This window comes from Agelaius phoeniceus, chromosome 3, assembly GCF_051311805.1.
Source record: "Agelaius phoeniceus isolate bAgePho1 chromosome 3, bAgePho1.hap1, whole genome shotgun sequence".
NCBI classification, from domain to species: domain Eukaryota; kingdom Metazoa; phylum Chordata; class Aves; order Passeriformes; family Icteridae; genus Agelaius; species Agelaius phoeniceus.
In genome coordinates this window covers 11,262,395-11,286,621 of record NC_135267.1, presented here as the reverse complement: position 1 = coordinate 11,286,621, position 24,227 = coordinate 11,262,395, and the positions used below count along the sequence as shown (strand labels likewise).

The 24,227-nt window shown below is 37.5% G+C and overlaps 1 protein-coding gene across 16 annotated transcripts in view; it reads left to right on the top strand.

Moving 5' to 3' along the window:
- LOC143693500 (uncharacterized) overlaps positions 1-23,623 on the top strand; it is a 215,800-nt gene extending 192,177 nt beyond the window's left edge. For all 16 annotated transcript variants that reach the window (XR_013181217.1, XR_013181210.1, XR_013181209.1 and 13 more), the window contains one exon: positions 1,823-23,623. Coding sequence is in view for 2 of the 16 variants with exons in the window: in XM_077174728.1 (XP_077030843.1) it covers positions 1,823-1,858 (36 nt within the window). In the remaining 14 variants the exon portion in view is untranslated. The remainder of the gene's footprint in view (positions 1-1,822) is intronic.
- Positions 23,624-24,227: the final 604 nt, after the last annotated feature.

The following is a 24,227-nucleotide window of genomic DNA, read 5'->3' as shown; positions in this document are numbered from 1 at the left end:
GAAACACTATCAAAGTGTTTCCTAAAGGATATGATATGGTGCAAAATAAGCAAAATTCCTGTCTGAATAAGTGTAAGATTTAAGATCAAATTGTTGTAGCCAGATCTCATCTGGGAAGGGGAAGCCTATATTGGTAAACTGTATAAATTTGCAGGTCTCTTCATTATGGTATAAACAGAGCACTAGAGACCATGGCCTAGAACTCAAGTATCATACAAGAGCCTGAAATTTTCCTTTGTACCTGAAATTTCCCCTTGTAGTGTTTGTTTCTATATTTGGAACACTGCAAGTTATTAGAAATACTAATACTAATACTAATACTAATACTAATACTAATAACCATTTTATATATAGATCTATGGTAAGTCACTCTTAGAAACCTTTATGAAATACCATACTTCTATCTGCAACTGGGTACTTAAGAGAAAGAGACATAGTTGTCATTGCCAGTAATTCCTTAAAAAATATAACCTCCTTTAAAAGATATTTTGAAATAAAGATGTGTAAAAATATCCTTATAAACCATCAACATTTTCCATCTCCATTTCTTACCTAGAATACATGTTATCATGCTGAAGGGAATCAGCTCCTATGACCTGGAGATGTGATTGTACTCCCTCTCTAATTATTCGTGGAAAGGATGCTCAATAGGAAAGGTAGTCAATGATTAATTTTAGTGTAGTTTCCTTCATTCAATGAAAATCTGGTTAAGTTGTCCCTAAAGGAGTATTTTAAAAAATATTTGTAAAAAAAAAGCATCTTTTGGACTTGGAACTCACCATCATTTTCACAAAACCATCAGGAGCTGTTAATATATTGATGAACATGTGGTGACAACATTAGCTATAAAATCCCTTTGCAATTTGCTGGGAAAAAAAGAGATTCAAGTAAAACTTATTGCTTTGCTAGCCCAGCATGAGGAATTCCTGATTCCCCACTTGTCTGCTGTGTTTAAATATTATAACTCAAATATGCTTACATAAAAGCTTATTGATTGGAAGAATCACTTGCTTTTTGTGCATTAGTTAACCAGGCTGCTGTTTTGAAATCTGTCCAGGAACCCACAGTGGAACCTTTCCTAATCCATCTGTTTAAGTCTCAAATGGTTTCACTGCTCCAGTCACTTACCAGCACTGCTGGAATGTTAGTGCTTTATGATTAAAGGATATTGTTGTTCTTTTCATCCATCATCCTGGACTTTGCTATTAATAATACAGTCCTTTCTTTTTTTCTTTTTTCCTTTTTTTCCTTTTCTTTGCTGTTTCCTTAAAAAGCTGCTTAGATTTGCTGTTGTTCTCTGTTTTCCCTTATTCAGATCAGTCATTTAGAGCAATGAAGGTAGATGGACAAAAAAATAAATTGCATCAGTTCTTTCTGGAAAATATGCACTGCCTTGCAGTATTTGAAAAATGAATGGGGGAAAGACAAAAGAAAATTAAGCTAAATGTGAGAGAGGAAAAGATGGAATTGTAATTGGAGACATCAAACTATATGGAACACTCTGTGACTCCAGAAACATGTATGAATTATTGCTTCCTACTCATAGTAATATCTAAATGCATTTTTTTCAGCATGTGCTTGTGATTAAATTCTATTATTGGGAAAAATCTGAGATTTAATTTCTATTCAGGTATACTATAGTATGTGAAAAAGAGCCCATTGTACTTCTCTAAAATAGCTAAGCTGTATTTGGATCTAACTGTTGATCAGTGACATTTCAAAGAAAATGAGGAATCTTCTTGGCTTTTCTATCTCTCTCCAAAGGAAAAGGGACTTAAATTAAGAAAACAATAAGGATTTCATTTTTTTTTTCCCTTTATAGGTGGATAGGAGTCATGGATGTTTAAGGAGACATTAACCAGGCTGTTGTGAAAGATCTGATACCAGCTGTGGTCAAAGGGGACGAGTGTCATCCTGAGAGTGCTCCTCCCTGGGACAGGAAGCCAACGGAGCGAAGCCCTGAGAACGCCGCGACGCTTCATATTCCATCCGCAGACCTATAAAGAGATGAAAAATGAGCCCTGTCCAAAGCTCTTACCTCAGCACCCAGTGGCAAAAAGAAAATGTGAGCTCGGGACCAGGTCTCTTTGAAGCTGATTTTTTCTTTTTTTTTTTTTTAAACACTCCAACAGGCCTCTGGTGGTTACAGGTATTGATCGTCAGAAAGTAATCTGTTCAGGTTTGGGGGCATGCCAGACCGAATCCTGGAGTACATTCCTTCCTCTCCAAGGACACGTTGAGCTTTTTACTGTCCACACTGGCATCCTTGTCAGCTGTCTGCCTTCTTTGTCTTTACTGCCTTCCCTGTTTGTGGAAAGCATATAATTAAACCTCCCTTATACAAATATTATACATTGCTACTCTTGAATTTTCTGCCAGTGCTGAAGGTTTTTTTTACTCCATTTTTTAACCCTCATTTTTCTTCTATAATCATTATTTGATTCCCTCTGGCTGCCTGCTACTTATTTGTAGTAGTACCATTCATCCATTGAGACTTTTCCATCTGTCACACAGTTTTGCTTTCTCTCCCCAGAAGCTTTCTTCTCCTACTGTGCCATGCTTGATTCTTTTGGTTTAGTTGCATGTTTGTATGCTCTTTTTAGTATTTTAAAAAATGCTTCAGTATTCAGAAAAAAATACAACAAGAAGAGGAACAAAACCCCAACATAGTAAAGAGCAGCTAAAATCCAACACTGTGCACAGAAACAGGATGAGGAGACTGAGATTCCTGGTGAATTAAGGAATGAACACGTATAGCCAGGGCAGAACTAGTGGCCAGACCTTGCTCTCTCTGAATTGTTTTCATTGCCTTCAAAATCTTTCCAATTTTGTGCTAGATAAACAGGTGATGTCAGGAAATGTTGCATTCCCTCTGCTGCACTGACTCCCTTTGGTGTATTCATTATGAAGACTATCTGAGGAAAGCCAAACACACTGAGATACAATACTGTGATTTCCCACACCGCACCATTCTTTAAGAAAAGAATGTTTTAAAGTGTCAGTCCCTTATTAAAACAAGATCATGGTCATATCCTACATTTAAAATTAAATGAGCAATTTTTGTTTGCTGAGGTTAGATATCAAAGAAATGCAGCACTTGTTAGTGCTTCCCAGGTGAGATGCAGGAAGGGCTAAAGCCAGCAGCATAACCCTTCAGAATTATTGTTTTTTCTCTGTGTATGTTCAACCCCTATTAAAGCAAATCTTAGTTTTTGATGTGAGCAAGAATAGGAAATTTAACAGCAGCTCTACCGATCACTTGGGATTGAATCAAATCTCAAATCTTTAGTCTTGGAGAGCTCACAAAATTACCTGCTTCCGATAATACATTTTTAATATCTCTTTATTAATTTTCTCTTCTTTTCCTCTTATGCATCTCATTTTATCTTCTTATGTTCTTGTTTCAAAAGTTCCTGCAAGTTTATCATTATTATTAGGATTAGTAAAAAGTATGTGTTTTGTTTTCAAAAATCTTTTTTTCAGTAGAACTGCTTCCACTGTTTATAAAATTGCATCTCTGGCTGTATAAAAGTGCTGTTAGTCTCCAAGCAAACACAAAAGCTGTGAGTGTATCCTTGTGTGAATGGCAATCCCCAGAAAGTTTCCTTTCCTACCAGGTACTTCACTTCACAGTTCTTAGGATGAAGGGGGTGGAAAAAAAAAATCAGAATGTTCAGTATGTACTTGTATGGGCAAATGCCTGAAAATGTAGATGTTTTACAAAAATCCTATTCATTAAGTGTTTTCATGTGAAAGTAAGAGTCATTCAGACCCAGCTTTTACTTTACCTGAAGCTTAAGGTGCTTTGCAAAGGAAAAAAAATTTTTCCTTTTCTGGAATAAGTTATTAAAATAAAATTTAAGAAAATGAGTGAGAAGGCAAAAGAGGAAAGAATGTGTGAGAGACAAACAGCACCTGCAGTCCCTCCTGACCATTGAAAACTTTTCTGTGTTTCTTCCCAAGAATAAATTATTAAAAATAAGAAGGGTGAAGGCATTTTTTTTGCATTTGTGTGTGTAATCACAAATTTGATGGTCCCACTGCATGATCAATGTACACCTGTATCATTCAAGTCTGTCCTGCTTGCTCTGGAAGACCCTCAGTGGGTGAAATCTCACTGCTGCACAGGGAACCTAGTCCAGAGCTTTATTAAAATCAGAAACTTAAGTCTATTCTTTTTTTTTTTTTTTTGTACCCAGAACGGATTAAGCAAATATATAATTATCTTCTACACTGTAGTCATTGTTCAAATGCCTCCTTCCATTTTCTTTGGCTTAAGGTTAAACAGGTGCAGTTCCTTTGGGCTTTCCTCACAGGCCTCATGATTTATATTTGACTCCAGCTGATCCACTTCTGTCCAACATGAGGGCTCAGAGGAACGTGCAAACCTTCATATGACACTTCCTGGGCTGCACAGATAGATTATTTCATCTGCCTTGCAGATGTTGGTAGGTTTTTTTCATGTAGCCTCATCACATTCTTTGACTCTTTTTTGAGGTTATTAAATTTCTATTCATTTGTTTGTGTATACTGCAAAATGAAGTAAATTTGGGTGGCAGTATGATGAAAGAAGAAGGGACCTTATAGCCATGAAAACCAACCCAGTTGGTGGATGTGGTACACCAAACAAATGGCCTGCATGGTCTTCTGAGTTAGTTTTGGTTAGTCCTGTGAGGAGCAGGGAGTTGGATTCTGTGATCCTTACACAGGTCTGTTCCAAGTCCAGATACTCTGTTCTGTTCTGAGGACACATGAGGGGATGCTAACACCAGTGGGAATCTTTACATGTGTGGGAACACATTCTCAAAACCTCACAGAGCCAGGAGCTTGATGTGACAGGCTTGCTATTGGCCCTGTTCTGAAAGTGTTTTATTCCCATATGTGTAAACTTAATGAAATGGAGAGGACAAAGAAGAAGAGAGGGATTGTTGCTTAGCCTAGAGAATCTGTAGCACATGATGAAGGAATTTCACTATGCACTGGGCTTCTATAGTCTTGGCAAGAATAGAAAAAAAAAACCTGCACCCAAATAGCTGAACAATTTTAATTTTTTTTAAAAATACAATATTTAACAATACTAAATCTACACCAGTGTCAAAAACTGACCCAAGTGATGAAAGTAGTCTTCAAGGAGAAGTCTGGACACAAGAAGGACTGTATGTACCTTCAAGTGTATGATCAAGTAGGCTGTTTTTCATGTGAGGCAGATATTTCTGAGTTACTATTTTTCAGTAGGATTGTGTACAATCCTCTGTGTACAGCACTAATCTGAAAATCTAGTTCTGTCTTTGTGGCCAATACTTTTTGTCTTTTTCTTTTGCAATGAACTGGAGTGGCTCTCCCCATTAACTGAAGATTTTCTTTTAAAAGCTACTGGGGATTTTTTTCCCTTCTTTCCTGCCTCGTGCCATCACTTTAAGATTTCAGAGTCATAGACCAGAGTGCTTGTGTTAAATGAATATATTTGACAGGAGTTAAGTCTTTTGGGCATTGCAATAGGTTTTCCTCATCTTGGCATGTGAAGACTGAGAGTGTTCTTTGACACCAGCAGCAGAGGATGTGAGCACAGCAACTTTCAGGGCATCAGAAGTGTCAGCATAAGGAAAAATCAGCAAAAGTAGAGAGTGTTGAGGTAATTTTCCCACACCGTGCCATGAATTTAGCCAACTGGTGCTCCTGTGAATTCTGGGCTGACAGAGTTTCCTTCTTTGTTGCTAAATATCACATAAAGTGTTCTGTCAGCATCAAGACTTGTTCACTCCCCTTATGTAGTAAAATAAAAATATAATCCTTATGCCCATGTTTGAAATTTGAGCATAAGTTAAAAAAAAAAAAAAAATAAACCTTTCCAACAGGCCAAAACTGCATTTTGGAGGTTCATTTTTCAGAACATCATGTAGTCAATGCTGTCGAGAAGAGCTGAAGGCGAAAGATATGTAGGGCACAAGTACTAAAAATTGAAAATCTTACTCCCATTAAAATGCATGGGATTTCTGCCAGTTGCCATAGACATCAGTGGCAGCAACATCCTGCTATTTTTTTTCTGTTTTTACTTTCTGCTTTCCTCATCTTTTTATTTATTTTTGAATCCTGAGAAAATGACATAAAACACACGTTGCTGGAATGGTTTCCAGGGCATATATCAGAGATTTACTAATGTTATTAGGATTAAAAACTATTTAGTTATGTTCCAAATTTCATAGTGGTGATTAGAACCTATGGTCAGGAGGAATTATACAGGTTAGAGACATCTGATCTCATGAGTACTGATAAATATGGTTATGGGTCTGAGTTTTGCTGCACCCAGCTGGGATTTAGCTAAGGTACTTAAAGGGAAAAGTGAAAGGCTGAGCTTTCTTTCCGTGTGGCACAAACATCAGATGAGAAAGTGAAAGCTCTGAATCACCAGAGAGCTTTCCATTTTAGCATGGTTTTGAAAAGGAAGATTTCTGCACCTGAAGAGTTTTGCATATATGTATTACTGACAAAGTATGACTGCACATTTGTTTGCACAGTATAATTTCTTCTGTTTTTCTTGTTCCATTTTAAATTTCTAACCTCTTTAGTAGTGGTATTTTGCATGTAATCTGGATCTAATATCATTGCTCTAATATGTGCCATGATCTTGAAATGAAGTAATCCACTGTAAAAAAGGGCTGCAAAAGTTGGTCTTTGAAGGAATTTCCTCTCCTTTCCACATCTCATAAATGTCTCCAAGCCAGAATTCCTGCTGCTTCTTTTCCTGCTTCAGCAGCTGAGATTCTTAGAGAGGTTGTCCTGCATCCTCCATCCCACCACTGCTTGTGGCACGGATTGATGCCCAGAAGTTTCCTCTCTGTCAGGACTTGTCACTGCCACTTGCTAAGAGCAAAATGTGTGGTCTAGGCTTAGGAATCCAGATATTGGCAATAACCTGGCTGCCTTCCCTGGGAACTTCTGAGTGGCTATTTCTGTAAATATATCTCCATTTCTTTAGGACTTCACTCAGGAAAAGTATTGACTGAAAAGTGTCAAGTAACACAAGGACCTTGACTGTACTCAAAGCAGTAAAGGTTCAGAGTTGGGAATAACTATATCCAGGATGGAAAGAAGCCTCTTAGTGTATTTTTCTCAGGTGTCTGACAATTCCCTAGATATCAATATTTGAGACTTCATTTATCAAAATGAAGAATGTCTTCCTATAACAACAGAGGGATCCTGAGTTTCCCCTTTCACTCCTCTCCCTGTCAGTGCTGTTCTGCAACTCTCATATAAATGGATTCATTTAAACTCGAAGTATTAAATAGGTTCTTTCCCTTTAGGTGTTAGTATTTTTATGTTAAAAAACACGCTTTAAAATGTCTTCTTGTCCTTTTGACCTCTAATAAAAATGTAATGATTTTTTTTCTCAGCATTTTCAGTTAAAAATATGAAGTCAAATGGATTATATGTGAATTAAGAAAAAACAAGAAACTTAGGTAATGTATTCCTGAAAATTTAATTTCCTAAAAGAACAATATTTTTCTATACCTCATAAATATTATACAGGATCAACCCTTGAAAGTAAATAAAATGTAATTACTATTGATGCTTTATATGATATTCAGCATCTTTAAATGATAATCCAGGTTTAAATCTTTGTATAAACTGAAGTAGTCTGAGTAATTTCATCTCAATTAGTGTGCCTTTTGTTTGTGTAAAAAACTATGCTGATTTTTTAAAAGAAAGTTAAATACATAAGTTATAGCTGCAAGAACACGAATTTAAGGATAATTAACACAGCCCTTAACACAGCTTCTCAATTTTTTTTGTATGGAAACGTCAGCAGAGAAGACAGCAGAGATCAGTTTGGAAGGGTGGGTTACTATAGAATGTGTGGAAAACCACAAACCATGTTGCGGTCTTTGTCATGGCAAATAGTTGGTACCACTTCTAGCAAAATAAAAGGATACCTTAAGCTGCTTCTCTGCTTGCAGTGTAATCAGTTTTGAGTCAGGATTTTCAGTTTAGGGCAAGAAATTACTCAACCATGTCCCCCTCCAACCTCCACCGCATCCCCCTCCCTCCCCTGCTTTTTTTTTTTGTCACTGATAAAACTGTAACTAGGTTTTCTGAGAAAGTACATCATCCAGTGCTTCCCCACGTCTTTCCTTGAACTACTTCTTTTGTCTGTCTCCATTACACCCGTGTGCAGTGACACAATGTTTCTGCACAGTGGGAGCTTGCAATCTCTGAAGAGGCTTTCCAGCATTGCTTTTTAGACTGAAATCATTACAATCTTCAATAGGTACTTGGATTTGAAAAACTAGCACATTATTATTCTCTGGACTGTCTGGATGTAAAAAGAGGCTATTTTCTTGCTTCCTTTTATTTATTTATGTCCCTGGGTACACATTGCCCTTACACCTAACTTTAGTTTGTTTGGATCGCAATCGGAGCTGCAATTCAGATGTCTTGTGCTGTTTGTGTTTTTCTTTCATGTAAGGTTTTACATTATAAATGAGAACTCTGTCAGAGAGATTTATATTTTGGTTCTACTTAATGCTTTCGAGTTGCACATCCTTTTTTGTATGTGTAATTATCATAGTTATTATTATCACTAACACGGTGCAGCATATTGTAGGGTATGTTACAATAAATGTTATGATGTGTAGTGTAACAGATGTTTGTTAATATGTCTATGATTTTTAAATGCCAACAAGTTGCATAGCTTCAGAGGACCTTCAAGTTATCTCATCAGATATCCTCTAAACCACAAGCTGCATCTGTTGTACCAGTAAAACATTATCCTGAGCCCAGGGACTTTGGTTAGGTTAATTTCTCATGGGACACAACAGTTGTTTCCTCTAGCAAGAGGAGGAGAGATCAGGATTCTAGCAGAACCTGAGGACTGTGTTGTGGCTGGAAATGGATTAGGAAAGGCTTGCCCACCTGATTCTGGCTATACTCTGTGGCCCTTTCTGCAGAAAAAAGACTCCAGACTCCTCCTGAAGTCCTGCTGAATTCACCAGAAAGGAAACTCCTCTCTAACCCTAAGCCTGGTGCATGTTTACCCTGGACATGTGAGCAAGTGGTGGTCAAATATCTCAGAAAGTTAAGGAAATTAAAAAGACAGTGCCACCATGTCAGGGAACATGTATCAGCCTTGTTCTTTTTGTGTAACAAATACAAATCCCCCCTCCCCCAACTCTCCATTTTGACTGTTTAAAGGCTGTAACTCGATAGAACATTAAAGATTCATAGAATAGACTTTTCTAAAATATGCAAAATGGAAAATTAAATTTTTTTTTCATAGCTATTTCACCCATGCAGCAAGGCAAGAACAGGACCATACCAGCCTCTACAGTCTTTGGTCTTGTAATGCATACTGTGATTTTCTCTTAGAGGATCAACTTCTGGAGTTCTGTTGAATGGTTACAGCTCTGGGAAAACCTGTATGACAACAGTTGCATAGTCATGCCAGGGGAAAAGCACAGATCAACAGTACCAGCTGAGAACAGCCCAGATTGGAAATCACCCATGTTGTATTTTTCAATGACAGTAAAAAAGATGCATCAGATCCATGGTTTGTTTAGAAGTAATGTAACCTTTAACCAATTTTGTATTGGCCACACCTGCAGAGGCTCTGGACTAAATTACACAGCTCTGATTATCTGTGGATGTCTTTTTCCTAATGCTTGGGAAATTTTTATTTTGATGGAACCTTTACCTGCACTCAAAAGAAAGAAAAAATCAGGCAAAAATTCCTGCAAGTGATTTTAAAAACTGTCTAAAAGCATTGTGAGGCTCTCATTGCTAATAGGTGATAGAAAATTCATTGATGCAAAGAGCTGTGTTATTCCTGGGCATCAGTTTGATCCCTAAAAGACCAAGAGGTATCTTGAAGCAGTGAGAAGAATCAATTTTTCTAGCCTGTCTTGAATTTTTACTCAGGCCCAAGGAAAGAAGAACAGAGCACAGCATTTTCTATCAAAATGACAGAGCTGAGATTTGCTCTGTTTTCTAAGCAGTAAGGTTGCAGCCTGTTGCATTTATTGATATGTGGCTTATTGTGCTTGTGCTGCTTCCCAAGCACCAGTCCTGTCTTCCACGAATTTTGTGGCCATTTGAGGGTGGCACAACACTAACTAACCTTAATTAGCATAGAATGGGAGCTGCCAGCTGTAAGCTATCACTGGAATTTCAGTATACAGCCAGGTTTTAATAAATAAAAACACTGGCTTGAATCTATGCCAATGTCCTTCTTGCAGTCTCTGGATAATATAATTCTGTACAGTAAAGAGGGTGTCATGTTTTCCTAACATCTTACAGTTACTCAGCATTAACCTGCTGGGCACACTGGGATTCTAAGGAACCTGGACAGAAAAACAAGCTGCTGCTGAAAACAACACAGGGATCAATATCTTGTATTACTGTAAAAATCCTTCTGGGCTTAAAACCTTATTTTCTTCTGTTTGGCAGGGAGCCCCAGAGAGTTGCAAGGAAGGTGAATCACAGCACTTGTAGCAAATGTGTTCCAGCAGAAGGTGTTCCTGGTTTCATGGATTTGAAGGGTTTTAAGGCCAGAAGGGGCTCTTGGATTGTCTTGTCAGACCTCCTAGTTAGCAGGGGCTGTAGGACATCCTGGTATTAATCCTTGCCTTCCATTCAGTAACTGCAAAGAAAAGGCTCTCCTTTCAGAAAAGTGACTGATCTTGACATCATTTTTGGCAGTGTTTTCTGCTGTTCTGATGGCTAATTGTCCTTACTATGGTAAATGTGGGCCTTATTTTCTATTTACTTGTCTTTGACTTCCAAAAATCAGATCTCACCATGCCTTATTTAGGCTAAATAAACTTTTAAATTGTTCTGATTTTTGTGTGAACAGCTTCTCTCTTCTGTAACTCTTTTCTTGATTAGGAGAAAAATATCTCAAGGCCTAAAATGAAAGGTAGGCACTTCAAAACTTTAATTCCTCTCATCATTCTTTGTCAATTTTGACACATTAAATCACCTTCACAGTTTAGTTTCCAAACATACACAAGGTGTACAAGATATTCAGGGAGCTTTTAAGTAATAATAACAATAATTTGAAAAAGTAATACTAAAAAATATTGCAATAAGGCATATTTGGGAAACAGCATATTTTACCCACTGAAAATCAAATTTGTGAACTCTACAAGACACCTGCATTACCTGAAACAGTCAGGCATTTCTCAGCTACACCTAGCTCAACAACGAGATGAGTACATGAGAAAGAGGCATCTTAAGAAGCCCCACATTTAAAGCCTGATCCTGCTCCTGCTGCAGTCAGTGTGACAGGCTCCACCAGCTGCACTAGGGGTTAGATCAGGACTTTTCTGAACAGTATGACTGTTCCTGGCAAAGATGATACATTTAAATATGAAAAGTAATGAAGTAAGCATGGCAAACTGTGGTTTAGTTGGAATCTAATTTTCATAGCTTTAAAAAAAAATTAGAGATAGATATCTCTATTGTAAGTATAGAAATACATAAAAGTAAGATACAGGTAAAAAAGATGGCTGCATAAATTAAATTGTGCCTGCTGAAGCTATTAACATCACAAAGCTACATGTTAGAGGTAGAATCCTGACCTCACTGGAGTAGAAGAGATGTGCTGCCTTTAGAAACATAAAATTTTCTTATTGATTTGAATTGGGTAAACTAAATTTTTCTTTTACTTCATTAAAGAGCATAAATTCAGTTGCAAATATAAACTTGGGGCAGAAAAAATACCTGTTATAGATATGCAGGGGAAGGAAGTGGGGAATATCGCAACATCTTTTTGTGAAAATCTTTTCTTTAGGATTTTCCTGCTGAAGCTGAGAAGTTTCAGCAACAAATGGAAACAATTATTATCTGCTGCTGTAGAATTCAACAGGTCCACCTGTGACTGGCCCCTCTTAGATGTTTGTAATTAATGGCCAATCAAGACAGAGCTATCTCGGACAGAGTCCAGGAGAGCTGCCTTTGTTATCATTCTTTTCTATTCTATTCTTAGCTTAGCAGCCTTCTGAAAGAACCTTTTCTTTTCTTTTTAGTATAGTTATAATGTAATATATATATCATAAAATAATAAATCAAGCCTTCTGATCATAGAGTCAACATTCTCGTCTCTCTCTTCACCTGCAAACCCCTGTGACCACCGTGACAGGGGAAAAAGGGAAATATAATTCCCTTCTGGTTCTGTTTAATCTTGTGTGAGGCCAGGGAAGCATTGTTTCATCTTGGATAGGTAAGGATATTCTCACCACTTAAAAGAAGGCATCATCCAGTACATGAAGGATGTACTAAGTTTTCCAAATTGTTTTCAGGATATAAGAGATTAAGAAAACCTGCTGTCTGTCAGTATTCCATGACCACAGACAGTGTTGGCCAGAATGTCTTAGCAGTGACAATCACAGGTAAATCCAACTGGATTTTTGCATTGCTGGAGATGGATGTGATTCTATCACTCTCATTTATGGGGTGATTTTCCCTAGACATTTAGGAATACAGCTTAGTGCAGGAGAAAAATCTTAAATGCTCAGAGTTCTGAATGCCTGTCTTCATTAAGGATAAAGAGCTCTCAAAATCTTCCTTGGATTTTTTCCTCATAAGGAATTATAGGTGGGTTTTTCAACTTGGCATTTTAAATGGTAGGTTAGATATTTAGAGCTAGCATCCTGAAGAATTACCTAGGGTCCTAAATGTTGTTAATTTCTCTTCTTCTGTTATGTAGGAAGGAGGAAGGAAAGCACTAACAGGGAACTTCAGTCATATATTCTGAGAATTTTTCCAAACAGCAGAAATCTTTCCCTTTCAGAGGTCTGGATGATTTCCCAGTGCATCACCATTAATGTCTCTGTTTATCTCACTTTATCCTAACTTCGAATATGAAGTAACTTCTAATAATTTCACTTTTAGCTTAGCACTGCGGAATCTATTATTGCAGGGCTGGAATCACATGCCATCTCAAACCCCAGTCAGTGCTGCATAAGTGCTTTGAATGATGACAGATCAAGAGAAAGAGGGTCTGAATACATAATTGCTCTAACACACAGTTAATACTGGTGGATAAAGCTATGGGCACACAATTAAGAAAACATGCCTGATAAAACAGCTCTTTTTAAATAGATGGGAATGAACTATAACTAGTTACAAAGGCTTGCGAACTTCCCTTGCCTTCCCGAATGTCACTGCCTCAGATTGCCTTGGCAGCCTCATGTATAGTGTTTGCTTCATGCATAATGATTTCCCTTTCCCCCTTTCCTTGAACGCTTTTGCCTTTTCGACTAGTTACTGTTACCACCATTTAATAAGAAGCCTTTCCTTGGCTTTCTAATCGAAAACTTGCTTTTATCTTTCTTCATAAAAGAATTGAAATGGCTTCTCTCAGGTTTCTGTAGCCTCTGGGGAGATAAGGACCCTGCGGTTAACAGGATGAGAGATTTTTGTTTAGAAATTTTTATTTAGACAATGAAAAATGACCTCTGTAAACTCAAAGCGATCTTATTTTGGGGCTTTGGGCTTCTGGCAGATAAATCAATTGGGCCCTTGGGACAGCAAAGGAAAAACCTTTGCAGTAACTATGTCAGGACAACGCAATAGATTTGTTGTGAGGATGCAGTTGTGTTGAAGGTAGAATGCACTTAAAAATAAATATCATTTTATTTTCTATAAAATATTCAGGATTTGGATAGTAAGCTTTTCGGCTGCCACAAGAAAATATATTTTTTTGTTTGATATAAACTTGGGGAAAAGCCTGATTTTTTCTGGGAAGGGGGAAGCATAGGGAAGGGAGATGGGAGGATACAAAGGAAAGATGTTTTAACAATTAAATATTCAACTTCACAATAAAGAACTTATTAAATTCTATCTTCTCTATTCCTCTTTTAGAACAACAATCCTTTTTGCTGATATGAAAGTCTCTTATGTGAATACAAGGCCTTAATTTTATAATTTTAATTTTTTTTTTAATGATTTAATTATTACCTAGCTGAGACTATGGCTTCAACAGAGAATCACAACAGTTTTCACACCTATGTGTAACCCTAAAGAACTTTTCAGATCTTCACAGCATGAACTTGCAGAACATATTTGCTCTGAAGAACAAGCGTAGCGTTTTGCTGTGCATTCTCTACCTGTTTCATGCAGAGTGCAGCTACAGAGTGAAAAGTTATGCAGACATAAATTGCAAATTTGACAAGGGAGCAAATGAGGAAACAGATGCTTAACTAAAATGTATTGATGTGCAATTGTCAGTGAGTTGGTGGGTGTTGAATAACGCAGTTAAGATGCATCAATGATGCCTTATTTCATCTTAAATAAAAACTAATGTAAATAGAATTGGAGAGTGTGATACAAAGTAATGAAAGGCAGATAAATGTGTGTGAAGCTATTGTCACCCCACCAGATGCAGTCTGACATTTGTTTGTGCAAAACACCCACCCCTGGCAGTGGGCTCTCAAGCTGCCATAAAGAAGCAAGGTCTGTTGAGGGGGGCGTCTTATGGATCCAGTTTCCCATTAGGAGGCAGCTGAGTTTGGAGAAGTTGCAAGTTATGTAAGGTGTTTGGTAGTGGTAAATGCCACAAAAACCTTCATTACTATTTACTTGGTTAAGGAAGGCATGACTCAAGAGCAGAATTGCAAGTTTGATGGTTCCATGTTAAAGTAGACTGAGAATTTACATCCTATGTAGTGCTATTGTTTCAGTTTTCGTTTGTATTCAAAAGAATATAAACTAAGCAATGTATATTTCTTTTATATTCAAAAGAATATAAACAAAATAATTCCTATTTCTTTAATATGCTGTTTGGTTTTTTCCCTCAGCACCAAGACAGCTTCAGATAAAGAAAATCTAAGAAATTAACACAAGTGCCTTTTACAGCATAATGGTGCCATGTGACCACTTAGCTGTCATCTACTTGTGGGTTTGTTGTTTCAGAACATCAAGTTAGCCACAAAGCAGCACTTACCTGGATTCCTCAGTACCCTTCAGCCTACCAATAGCACTGATGCCTTCTGTATCATTATTCCTGGGGCAGTAAGGTATGGGCTTGTAAATAAGGTGTGAAATAATTTATCAGAATTATAACAATCAGCAGAACTGGACAAACTCACATTTATTTAATATGAAACAGTAAGCAGAATCTCCTTGCGGTGAGTGAAACTGAAATCAAGCAAAATATCAGAAAAAAAGGGTCACTTATAGTTTTTTAATCCTCCAATCACTGATGTCCCAATTTATATTTTGCTATTGCATGAGGGGAGAAGGAGTTTTTGAGAATGTTTGCATTTTTTCTCCAGTTTGCAAACATTAACATTGAAGTTCAGTTCAAAATTCCACTTTTAAACAGAAGAATCTCTTTAGAAAGCCTGGCAGTGCAGTTAAAATCAGACAAAATACATTAATTCTGGTTTGGCCAATATTCATCACGCTCCTCTCTCTTGCAAGACAGACATTCTGGAAGACTGTCCTTCTGTGGTTTTATTTTTAGCTTTGAAGGGCAAATTGTATCCTTTTTGCTAGACAAATGTATGTTTATGACACCTCAGAATTGTGTGTGGTCACTGCTCATGCAGGTGACTTGTTTTTGAGGTTTTTGAGGCTAGTAGTCCAGCTTTTTTTAGTTTGAATCCCATGGATTTCTGCTGTGCACTCTGAAGGCATTTTGTGAGCATTAGAGAATTCAGCCCTGCAGCCTCATGACACAGGCTGCAGTTTTGCTTGCAATATAACACAGTGGTGGTCAGCACAGGCCCCTGGAACACTTTTGCCTTGTGAACAGTTTGGATGTTGTTCCCATGCTGGGCTTATGCTGCAGGAAAAGCAGTTGGGCTCTCCTCACATGAAACATTAGTGGAAAATCAAATGCTTGGCAAGATGAGAAAGCAAACTGGGAAAGACTGCTGGGAGAAACAGTGCTGGCATCTTGGATACATTCTGCACATTCATCTGGGCTGTGGGGAAGCAGGGTACCTGGAGAGCCACCCTTACTCTTCTCCTATGGGGCTTTTTTCCTTTTCTTCCTCTCCCCTTTCTCCTCTGAGATATGTCTGTGAGTTTGCTGTAGGGTTTGCTGCAGGTTTGCTGTAGTTTTGCTGGTCTTTTTGAAATCAGCCATTTCCTAGAAGACTGATTATTCTACTCATACTTCATAATTAGCAGATTTATGTTCCCTTACTCTATCTGAGTGCTTTTTCATGGGGCCCAAAATTCCATTTCTGAAGGCATAACATCAATAAATACTGTAGTTAAGTATGACAGCAGAATGTAATTCTTGTGCTTGATTAGAACCTGGAAAGTCCTTCTAGACTTTATATAATGTTCTGTAATGTTATTTAACTTGCTTGCAATCTGTAGTGAAGTTCCAGGGTAAAGAGCTGAAGACATTTTGCTCCATTCTACTGGTCTGTCTGCATCTTTAGCTTTTTTTTCCTGGAAACCTGGTTGATGTGCTGTAGGCTAAAAGCAGAGTTTGTGCCAACACATGAGTTTACACTGATGCTAAGGAATTTTAAGTTTAACTGCATGCTGGTCTAGTACAAAAGATTAGTGTGGACCACAGCCTGAGAGATTCTTTTCCACTAAACCTTGTCAGCATTCCCAACCTAGTGCCTCTTTTTACCACAAGAAAAATGCTGAGGGATGCTGGTATAAATGTCAATAAACCTCTTCAATGCCAAGGAGGTAATTCTACAAAGCTAACATCATCTACTTCTGAGTTTTGAACTAAGAACTAAAGAATATTTGGTAAATGGCTTCTCTTTTCCATGGAAGCTGGGCACTCTGTAACTGTAATGGCTACTGAGAAAATGCTTTCCAAGGAATTTTTGTCATAAAAAAAAAAACCCATAGCAGACTGTAACATCTAAGGCAGCAAGTGATTTCCCTTCTAAATTTTTCTACATAAACAATGTGGGCTGTAATAAAAAGAAAGAATTTGTCTGTTTGAACATTTGACTTTCTCATGAAAGATTTGTCTGAACTGGGCCCTGATGCTGGTTCATGTCCACATAACTCATCCTTTACAGTCATAGACTGATGTGACACAGGGTAATAGAAAGTGATGCATTGCCTGAATTTAAAGGAACACGGGCTATTTCAGGATCGGCTGTGCAGTATGAGATCTGTATCAGATTTGAAACAAAGCTAACCAAGCAGACAGAGCAGTAAGATATCTATAGCATCCATTAATCAGTATATACTATGCTGTTGCTGGTTTCTTTTTTTCATTTTGGCTTTTCTGTGGGTGTTCACCATCTAACATTATTTGCTCAATGCCTTTTTAAAGAGAGGACAAATATACAAGTTTACTTGGGAAACCATTTCCAAATCTTTTCTCCTCTCTATTCTTTAATTTCAGGGCAAGAAATCATTCTTTTCTAACCCCAAATACCACACCAGAGTCTCATCTGTATGTCTACATAGGCTTAGAGTTGTCAAAACACAAAGAAGTCAGCATCTGTTGTTGTTGGATTGTGTTGTTTAAGTGTTCTTTCTCTATGTGTGCACCTGCACTTTCATGTCTTTACATTTGACAGGAGATAATGATGGCAGTGCCCAAATTAGGACATTCCTACAAAACCTGCCTTGCCCTTGGTTACATAAAACAGTGATATTTATTTACATTTCATATCAGTAAACTCCTTGGAATCCTAGCAGAGAAGCAAAATAGCTCTTCATCATTGAATGGTCAATGCACTTTGCTGTGATTTATATTCAGATGAGATCTTAAGAAGTGAGTTTCTTTATAATCTATATACTTCTGAGAACCTAAAGCCACACTTTATGCTAGGAAAATGTTTTGTATTATTTTCAATTTCTCCCTCTGGAGCCTACTTGGGAAAATGCACAGGAGCTGCAGGCATTCTGTACCTGCCTTCCAAAGGAGCATCTATTACTGTTGGTGTTCAGCTCTCTTTCTTCCAACAGCCGGGAGATTAATTTTTCTTTGCATCAATTTGTCCTTTCCCTGTGCTTAATCCAAATTCAGTTGCATTACACCCAGATATTAGAAATCTCAGTAGAAATACTATCTTCAGCTATGACAGCCTTGGTGGAGAATACTTCAGTAGACTGCTTGTAGTAACAAGTTTGGTATTTAAGAAAAATAAGTAAAATTAGCTTTTTATTTTGAATTTGGTTAACTTTTAAGCCCTTTGTCAGAAATACTATGGAGGACAAAGCATTTTTCTGATGCATTACAAAAAGCCTTACCAAAAAGACTTTTTTAAAAAAAATATTTTTTGTCATCTAGTATGCCTTCCTTCCACTTGGAAATTTCAAATCGTGCTTCCTCACCATTCTGTTACCTTCTATCACCCCTCTCTTGGTATGGTTTATGTTTTAAAATATTTTTCCAGGAAAGTTCTTATTAGGAGGGCCTTAACAATGTTAAGCTTAGCATGTTGCTTCTGCCAAAGGACTACTCAGGTTGCCCAAATATGAACCAGAATAATATGAACCAGATAACCATCAAAACAGTTTGTTTAAAAGAGTAGAACTTTTTTTTTAAAGTTGTCAAATGTTGTCCATCAGAGACTTAGTATATTAAGAACCTGCTGACATTATTGTAGTAGAGAGAGCACAGTCCTTACACTTAGCACAAATTATGCATTTATCAAACAAGCAAAGAGGTTTTTGTGCCTTTAAAAAGTTTTTTTCTTAGCAGTGTATTTCATATTTCCTTAAAAAAAATTAATGCTACTTTTTCCATAGTATTGCTGTGACATTGTGTACTATAAAGTTTTAAAGCCAGACACCTTCTAGCGATAAGAACTTCAGAAGCAAAGCCTGCTGAAACCATCTGAACTGCTTCAAAAAGAGCATCCTCCTCTCAGGGATCAGCTATTTTTCCCAAGTTTGAAATTCTAACCTGGTAAATAGCATCAACAGGGGACTTTTCCCCCAACTCTTTTGGAGAACCCCACAGATATGAATATCTTCAAAGGAGGATCTGTTAAAAAATGTAACAGTCTTCAAAGGGGAAACACCACCCTCAGCAATCTGAAGTTCTTTAAAGTGGGAGCCCACCAGCACTATGAATCCTCAGAGGACTAACTCCCAGAGCACTGTGGAAATTTGTAAGAGAACAAGCCCTCTCTCCCAAATACCCAGTAGGCCATTATTTTCCTTTAAAAGGACTCTTACATGTGTACATTTATAATTACAGAAAGGGTCTTATTTAACCAGAGCCCTGTAGAACTCTCTTACTTTTAAAAACAAATATTGATTAAAAGAAAAGAATGACAGAGGAAAACAATTTGACTTTGCTGTTTTCCTTTTTCTTCTTTTATTTATGCCTGATCTCAATATAATGCACCAATAACACTTGGCTGGTGTCGCTCTTTTGATCTCCGTGACTCAAAAGTATTCTTCGAGAGTTGTGAAGAAATATTCTCTGAGCACAGTTATCCACTTATACTGCTGGTTAACTGGGAGCCCAAATGCTCTGGCAAGAAGCACATTTATCACAGCTGTAGCATTGCTGGGTGTGTCCTTTCAAGAGATACTTTCTCAAATAAATATTCAAGGTTTGGGTTACTGGCTTCCACCTGCCCCCTCTGTGTAAGAATTTTATTAGGTAGGGGCAGCTAATGTAGGCATTAAAGCCATGATCAGTTGCCAGATGATTGCCTTCTAGGCATGCCATGAATTTGCAGGTAAGTTGGGCAATGGGGCCAGCTGCCTGCAAGAGAGGAGAGATTCTGAGGTGGCTTGGGATGCTCATGAACATCCTTGGGTACCCTTCCAAATATGGATGTGGGCATGTCCTTCAAGCAGCAGGGAAATTACCATGGCTGTTGGGAGGCAGAAGAACCCTGTTTTGTTGAGATGGAGAATGGCTTGTCTGACAAAAGTGCCCGTGTCAAAGCCAAAAACTGAAGTCAGTTCTCCTAAGTACCAAATCAGAAGAATGGCTGGGGGGTTTTTGCATGTTTTTGCATCATCAGTCCATCATTTGCATCTGCATTTCATACATTCTACAGTCCATACATTGCATCTACATCTACAATCATTTGCATCTACAACCAAGTAGAACAGAATTTTTCCTGACCCCCAGGGTCTGTGAATGTACAACTCAAATGCTGAGATTTACCAGTAAAATTTCTGACTTGTTGAAGAAATGACAGGAATAACTAAATTTTACCTGTAGAAGCAAAAACATCATGCTCCATTCACGTATTTCTTAGTGTCTCCTCTTTCACAATGCTGGATGATTTATGGTTTCTAATGTAACTGTAAAATCAGAACCCCTCGTATCTTATGTTTAGTGATGTTTGATGGTTTGATTTCCTGCTACTTAGCTGATCCAAAAATGTGTGCCAAGAATATTATGCCTGATAGTAGCCTCATCTTCCACTATATGGAGGGAAAAATATCTTTTGCAGTATTTGATAAATATCTTTACACTTCTTTGATGATAGAATAGTATGATATTTGTCAAATTTTTTATTTTCTTTTTGAAAATGGCATCTTCTGTTTGGAAGTTACTTAGATGTTTGGGTCTGATACCAATAACCACATTTATCCCATCAGCAGACTAACTGTGTTTTGCTGTGAAGCCCTGACAGCTGCAGCAGTGTGTGTATGCAGCAGCTCCCCTCTCATTCACATTGGCCAATGTGAGGGGAAGAAGTGAACAGATAAGTCAAAGGATACTTTGATAGCTCTGAGCAGGCTGCAAGGAGTCTTTAACTACTTAGGTGAATTTCCTTCCATTATGAGATCTGACAATTAGTCCTTCCATCCAGATGTGCCAATCTTTTGCTAACTTGTTTTTTGCTAGCATTTATGCCAGGTGGGAGAATTTGATAAAAGAGAGATAAGTATGTTCAGAGCAAGCTTTTTATTGCTCTAAAGCTCTCATGGAGTCCAGATGTCAGAAATGTGAACATAGACATGGATGTAACTAATGTTTCTGCTGGGTAAATCCTGTATTTGGATATGAAACCTTAGAAAAAGGACAAAATTAGTGGAAATTTAAACTACTTGCTGAGAAAATTTGCTCTCTCGACTCTGTTGAAGCAAATTATCTCAAAAAACAGAACACAAGTAATAACAAACCATAAGTTCAATGTGTAGTATGAAATGTTGTATTTTTTCTTGCTAGAATTATTGTAGCAATTCCATTACATTACATCAATGGAGTTGTATCTGAGACAAACACAATTTGGTTATTCACAGGAGCTGGGAGGAATGTCTTTATCCAGTGAATCTTACTTAGTCTTCCTAATGCAAAATTTACAAAGCTACTGGCAGAGGAGAAAGGTGCAGAAAATGGCTGTAACACCTGTATTTTCCTACTCTTATGTTAACTGCTAATAGCACAGAAACCTTAAACAATAGTTTTGAACTGCAGAGCATTTGTCAGTTTAAAACAAAAAACCATCACGTTTAAAAAATGAAATGTTTGAGGCACACTGTAATGCTCAAGCCCAAAAGGAAAATGGGAAGACTCTAAGTTTCCTGAATCCTGTCCCAATTATATTTCATTTAATAACACTCAGTGAAATATCTGGTGGCAGGGGAAATGAAACTACATGATTTTATGGGATCATTCATCAAGAACTAATTGAAGCCTTCATACAGTTTAGTGCTGATAAAACACTGTAACAATAAACAATAACAAAATTCACCAGAGAAGGATTTGTTTTGCCGTGAGGAAAATGGTTCGGTTTCATCCTGGGGATTCCTGGTTAAAAGAGTCTCCAATTTAAAAAGGGATAAGCACAGGCTCCTGTGCATAATGACAGAGTGGGAGCTGTGGCAAATGTATTAGTATTGCTCCAGTGGAGCTATTCTCATTGTAAGCATTTGCTATTGTGTGTGGCTGAGGCAGGAGGCAGAACGACCAATAAGATTTTTTAAAGTTTGATTTTTTTAAGCAGTTCCCATATAGTTTTATGAAAAGTAAATTACAGCTCCAGCACAAGCAACTGAATTTCTGATTTCAAAGTTACTAACTAGTCATAGCTTTATTGACTGCAGAAAAATTGTTCTATCCTATATTTCTTCACAGAGTCAGGCTGGTCTTACAGTGACAGTTCTTTTTAACACAGGCTAGAGTGATATCTTGTCAATACTTAAATTGTTGAGATAAAACATCTTGTCTCTTCATTTCTGATCTATTTTCTCTGACCAGAATATTTTGGCAGTCCAAAAGCACAGCAAGGATTACAAAGAATGTATTAATTTTGATTTTAAAAAATGAAATAATGAATATTTCATCAATCTGCATCGGGGACCCGGGGAGGTTCCTAGGAAGGTGACACTACAGTTCAGGGGTTCCAGACCTTGCCAGGCCAACTCAAGCAAATAATTTCTGTTCTTCTCTTCTTGTCCTCCTTCTGCCCTCTTAAAGTGCAAATCCTTCTGGGATCAGGAAGGTTCCTGCCACCTGTCTGGAGAGCAGTGAGCCTCTTTTTTAAGCTAGAACTTCTGGAAGTACAGTAAAACCAAAATTAAACTATCATAAATAACATAAATGAGGTACAATACCAGGTAAGTGATTTTATCCTAGATCATACAGCAGGAAACATCATATTTTGTGATGTTCCAAATAATTGATCTTTTTGGATGATCCTATCAGAGAAAGGAGAAACAATCATATGTTGCTAATTAGGTCTACTTCGATATTTTACTTATTGGGATTAAAAATTTCATTTATCTGTAGAAACACCCTCCTGAAATTTTAGTGGTTTGCTTTTTTGATTTGTTTAGCTGTTTTTTCCTTTTGTTTTGGTGCTTTTTTTTGAGGGGGGGATTGTTTGTTTGTTTTTTAAGGGAAATAGAAGGCTTAAAATATCAGCAAATAATATTAGGAGTCTAGCTCTCCTGTGTTTGTGGTATATTTTCCCTCTACCAGTCATTTCTATCATGCTCTGTGCTATCATGTTGGCCTTCAGAACACCTGCATTTCTGTTGTAGCTGTAAAAGCAAGAAAAGGGGGCTCAGTCACACTGGGGATCCCCAGGTATGGTGCTTTGTACCCACTGGTGGGTAACTTCAATGGACCTTCAACACTCAGGCTGGTTGAGACTGCACTTGTAGGAGTGCAAATGTAAAACAAGGTTCAAATTTTAGCCGAAGACCAACTACTTCCATATCTCAGAAGATGTCAATATCCCCAGAATTCAGAAATATTTAATCTGAATTTAAATCAGAGATGATATATAAATGAAGACAACACATGCAGACATGATACAGCTATGGCTGAGCAATCTTTATTTAATGGTAGATGTCTTAAAATCACTGGTATGCAGAGCTTGGAAAAACCAGCCCTAAGCTTTCAGAGTGTTACATGTTATCAAATATTATTTTTATAATATATAAGTTGAACTTGTATTTATCAGACTACAGCTACATTTTCTGCATTTCATTTAGCTCAGTAAAGTTTATTAAAAAAATAATATGATATTTCACATTATAGTAAAATAAAGAAGTTTATTTGTATGGATGGATTTAGCTGTTTATTTAATGTATGGATATAGCTGTTTCCTCTGCATACACAATTAAGCAAAACGTTGCATTCAGCAGTCAGCCAAAATGATATTTTTAGGATTGTCTTTTAAATTTATTTTCAGGTTTCTGAATGGTCACATATTCCAAGCATTTTGCCCTTCTATTGTCTCATTAAAGTTTCTTTTTTCTCTTATCTTTTCAGTGCCTCTCTTTATCTTCTTTACATAGTTTCTGTACAAATACTTCCATCTTGGACAGCACAAGCCCAAAGCCATAAAACACAGGGCAGATTCTGACATGGGAAGATGCACCAGGCACCATCAGCTGGGGACAGAGATGATTCAGTATTTGGCAGCATCTCTGGGGACTATTTGTGCTCTAATTGACAGAGCTATAACACCCACCTCTTCCATTATTCATACCTGAAAGAAGTAGGAATGGAACGAGCAGATGTGGCAGCCCCCACCACACCTGTCCTTTCCTGCTCTGTGCCCGTTTCCGAGCGCAAGCTTCAGAGCAAGGGATACAAATTCCTCTGCTCATCTGCCAAAGGGAACTTTGGCTGACAACTTCCGTGTATATTTTGCTGCTTTGCCAAATCTTCTGGAGGATAATCATGTGTATCTTTGTGATATATTTTTCTTATGAATTATGAGCAGACCTTTCTCTTGGTTTCAAGGGGGCTTTTCCTAATTTCTCTCTGATTCCCGTAGACAGTCCACTCTTTATTAAAAGAGCATGCACAAGCTGTCCAGACTTGTCAAAATCTGAGTATTGCATATTTCTCAATCAGTATG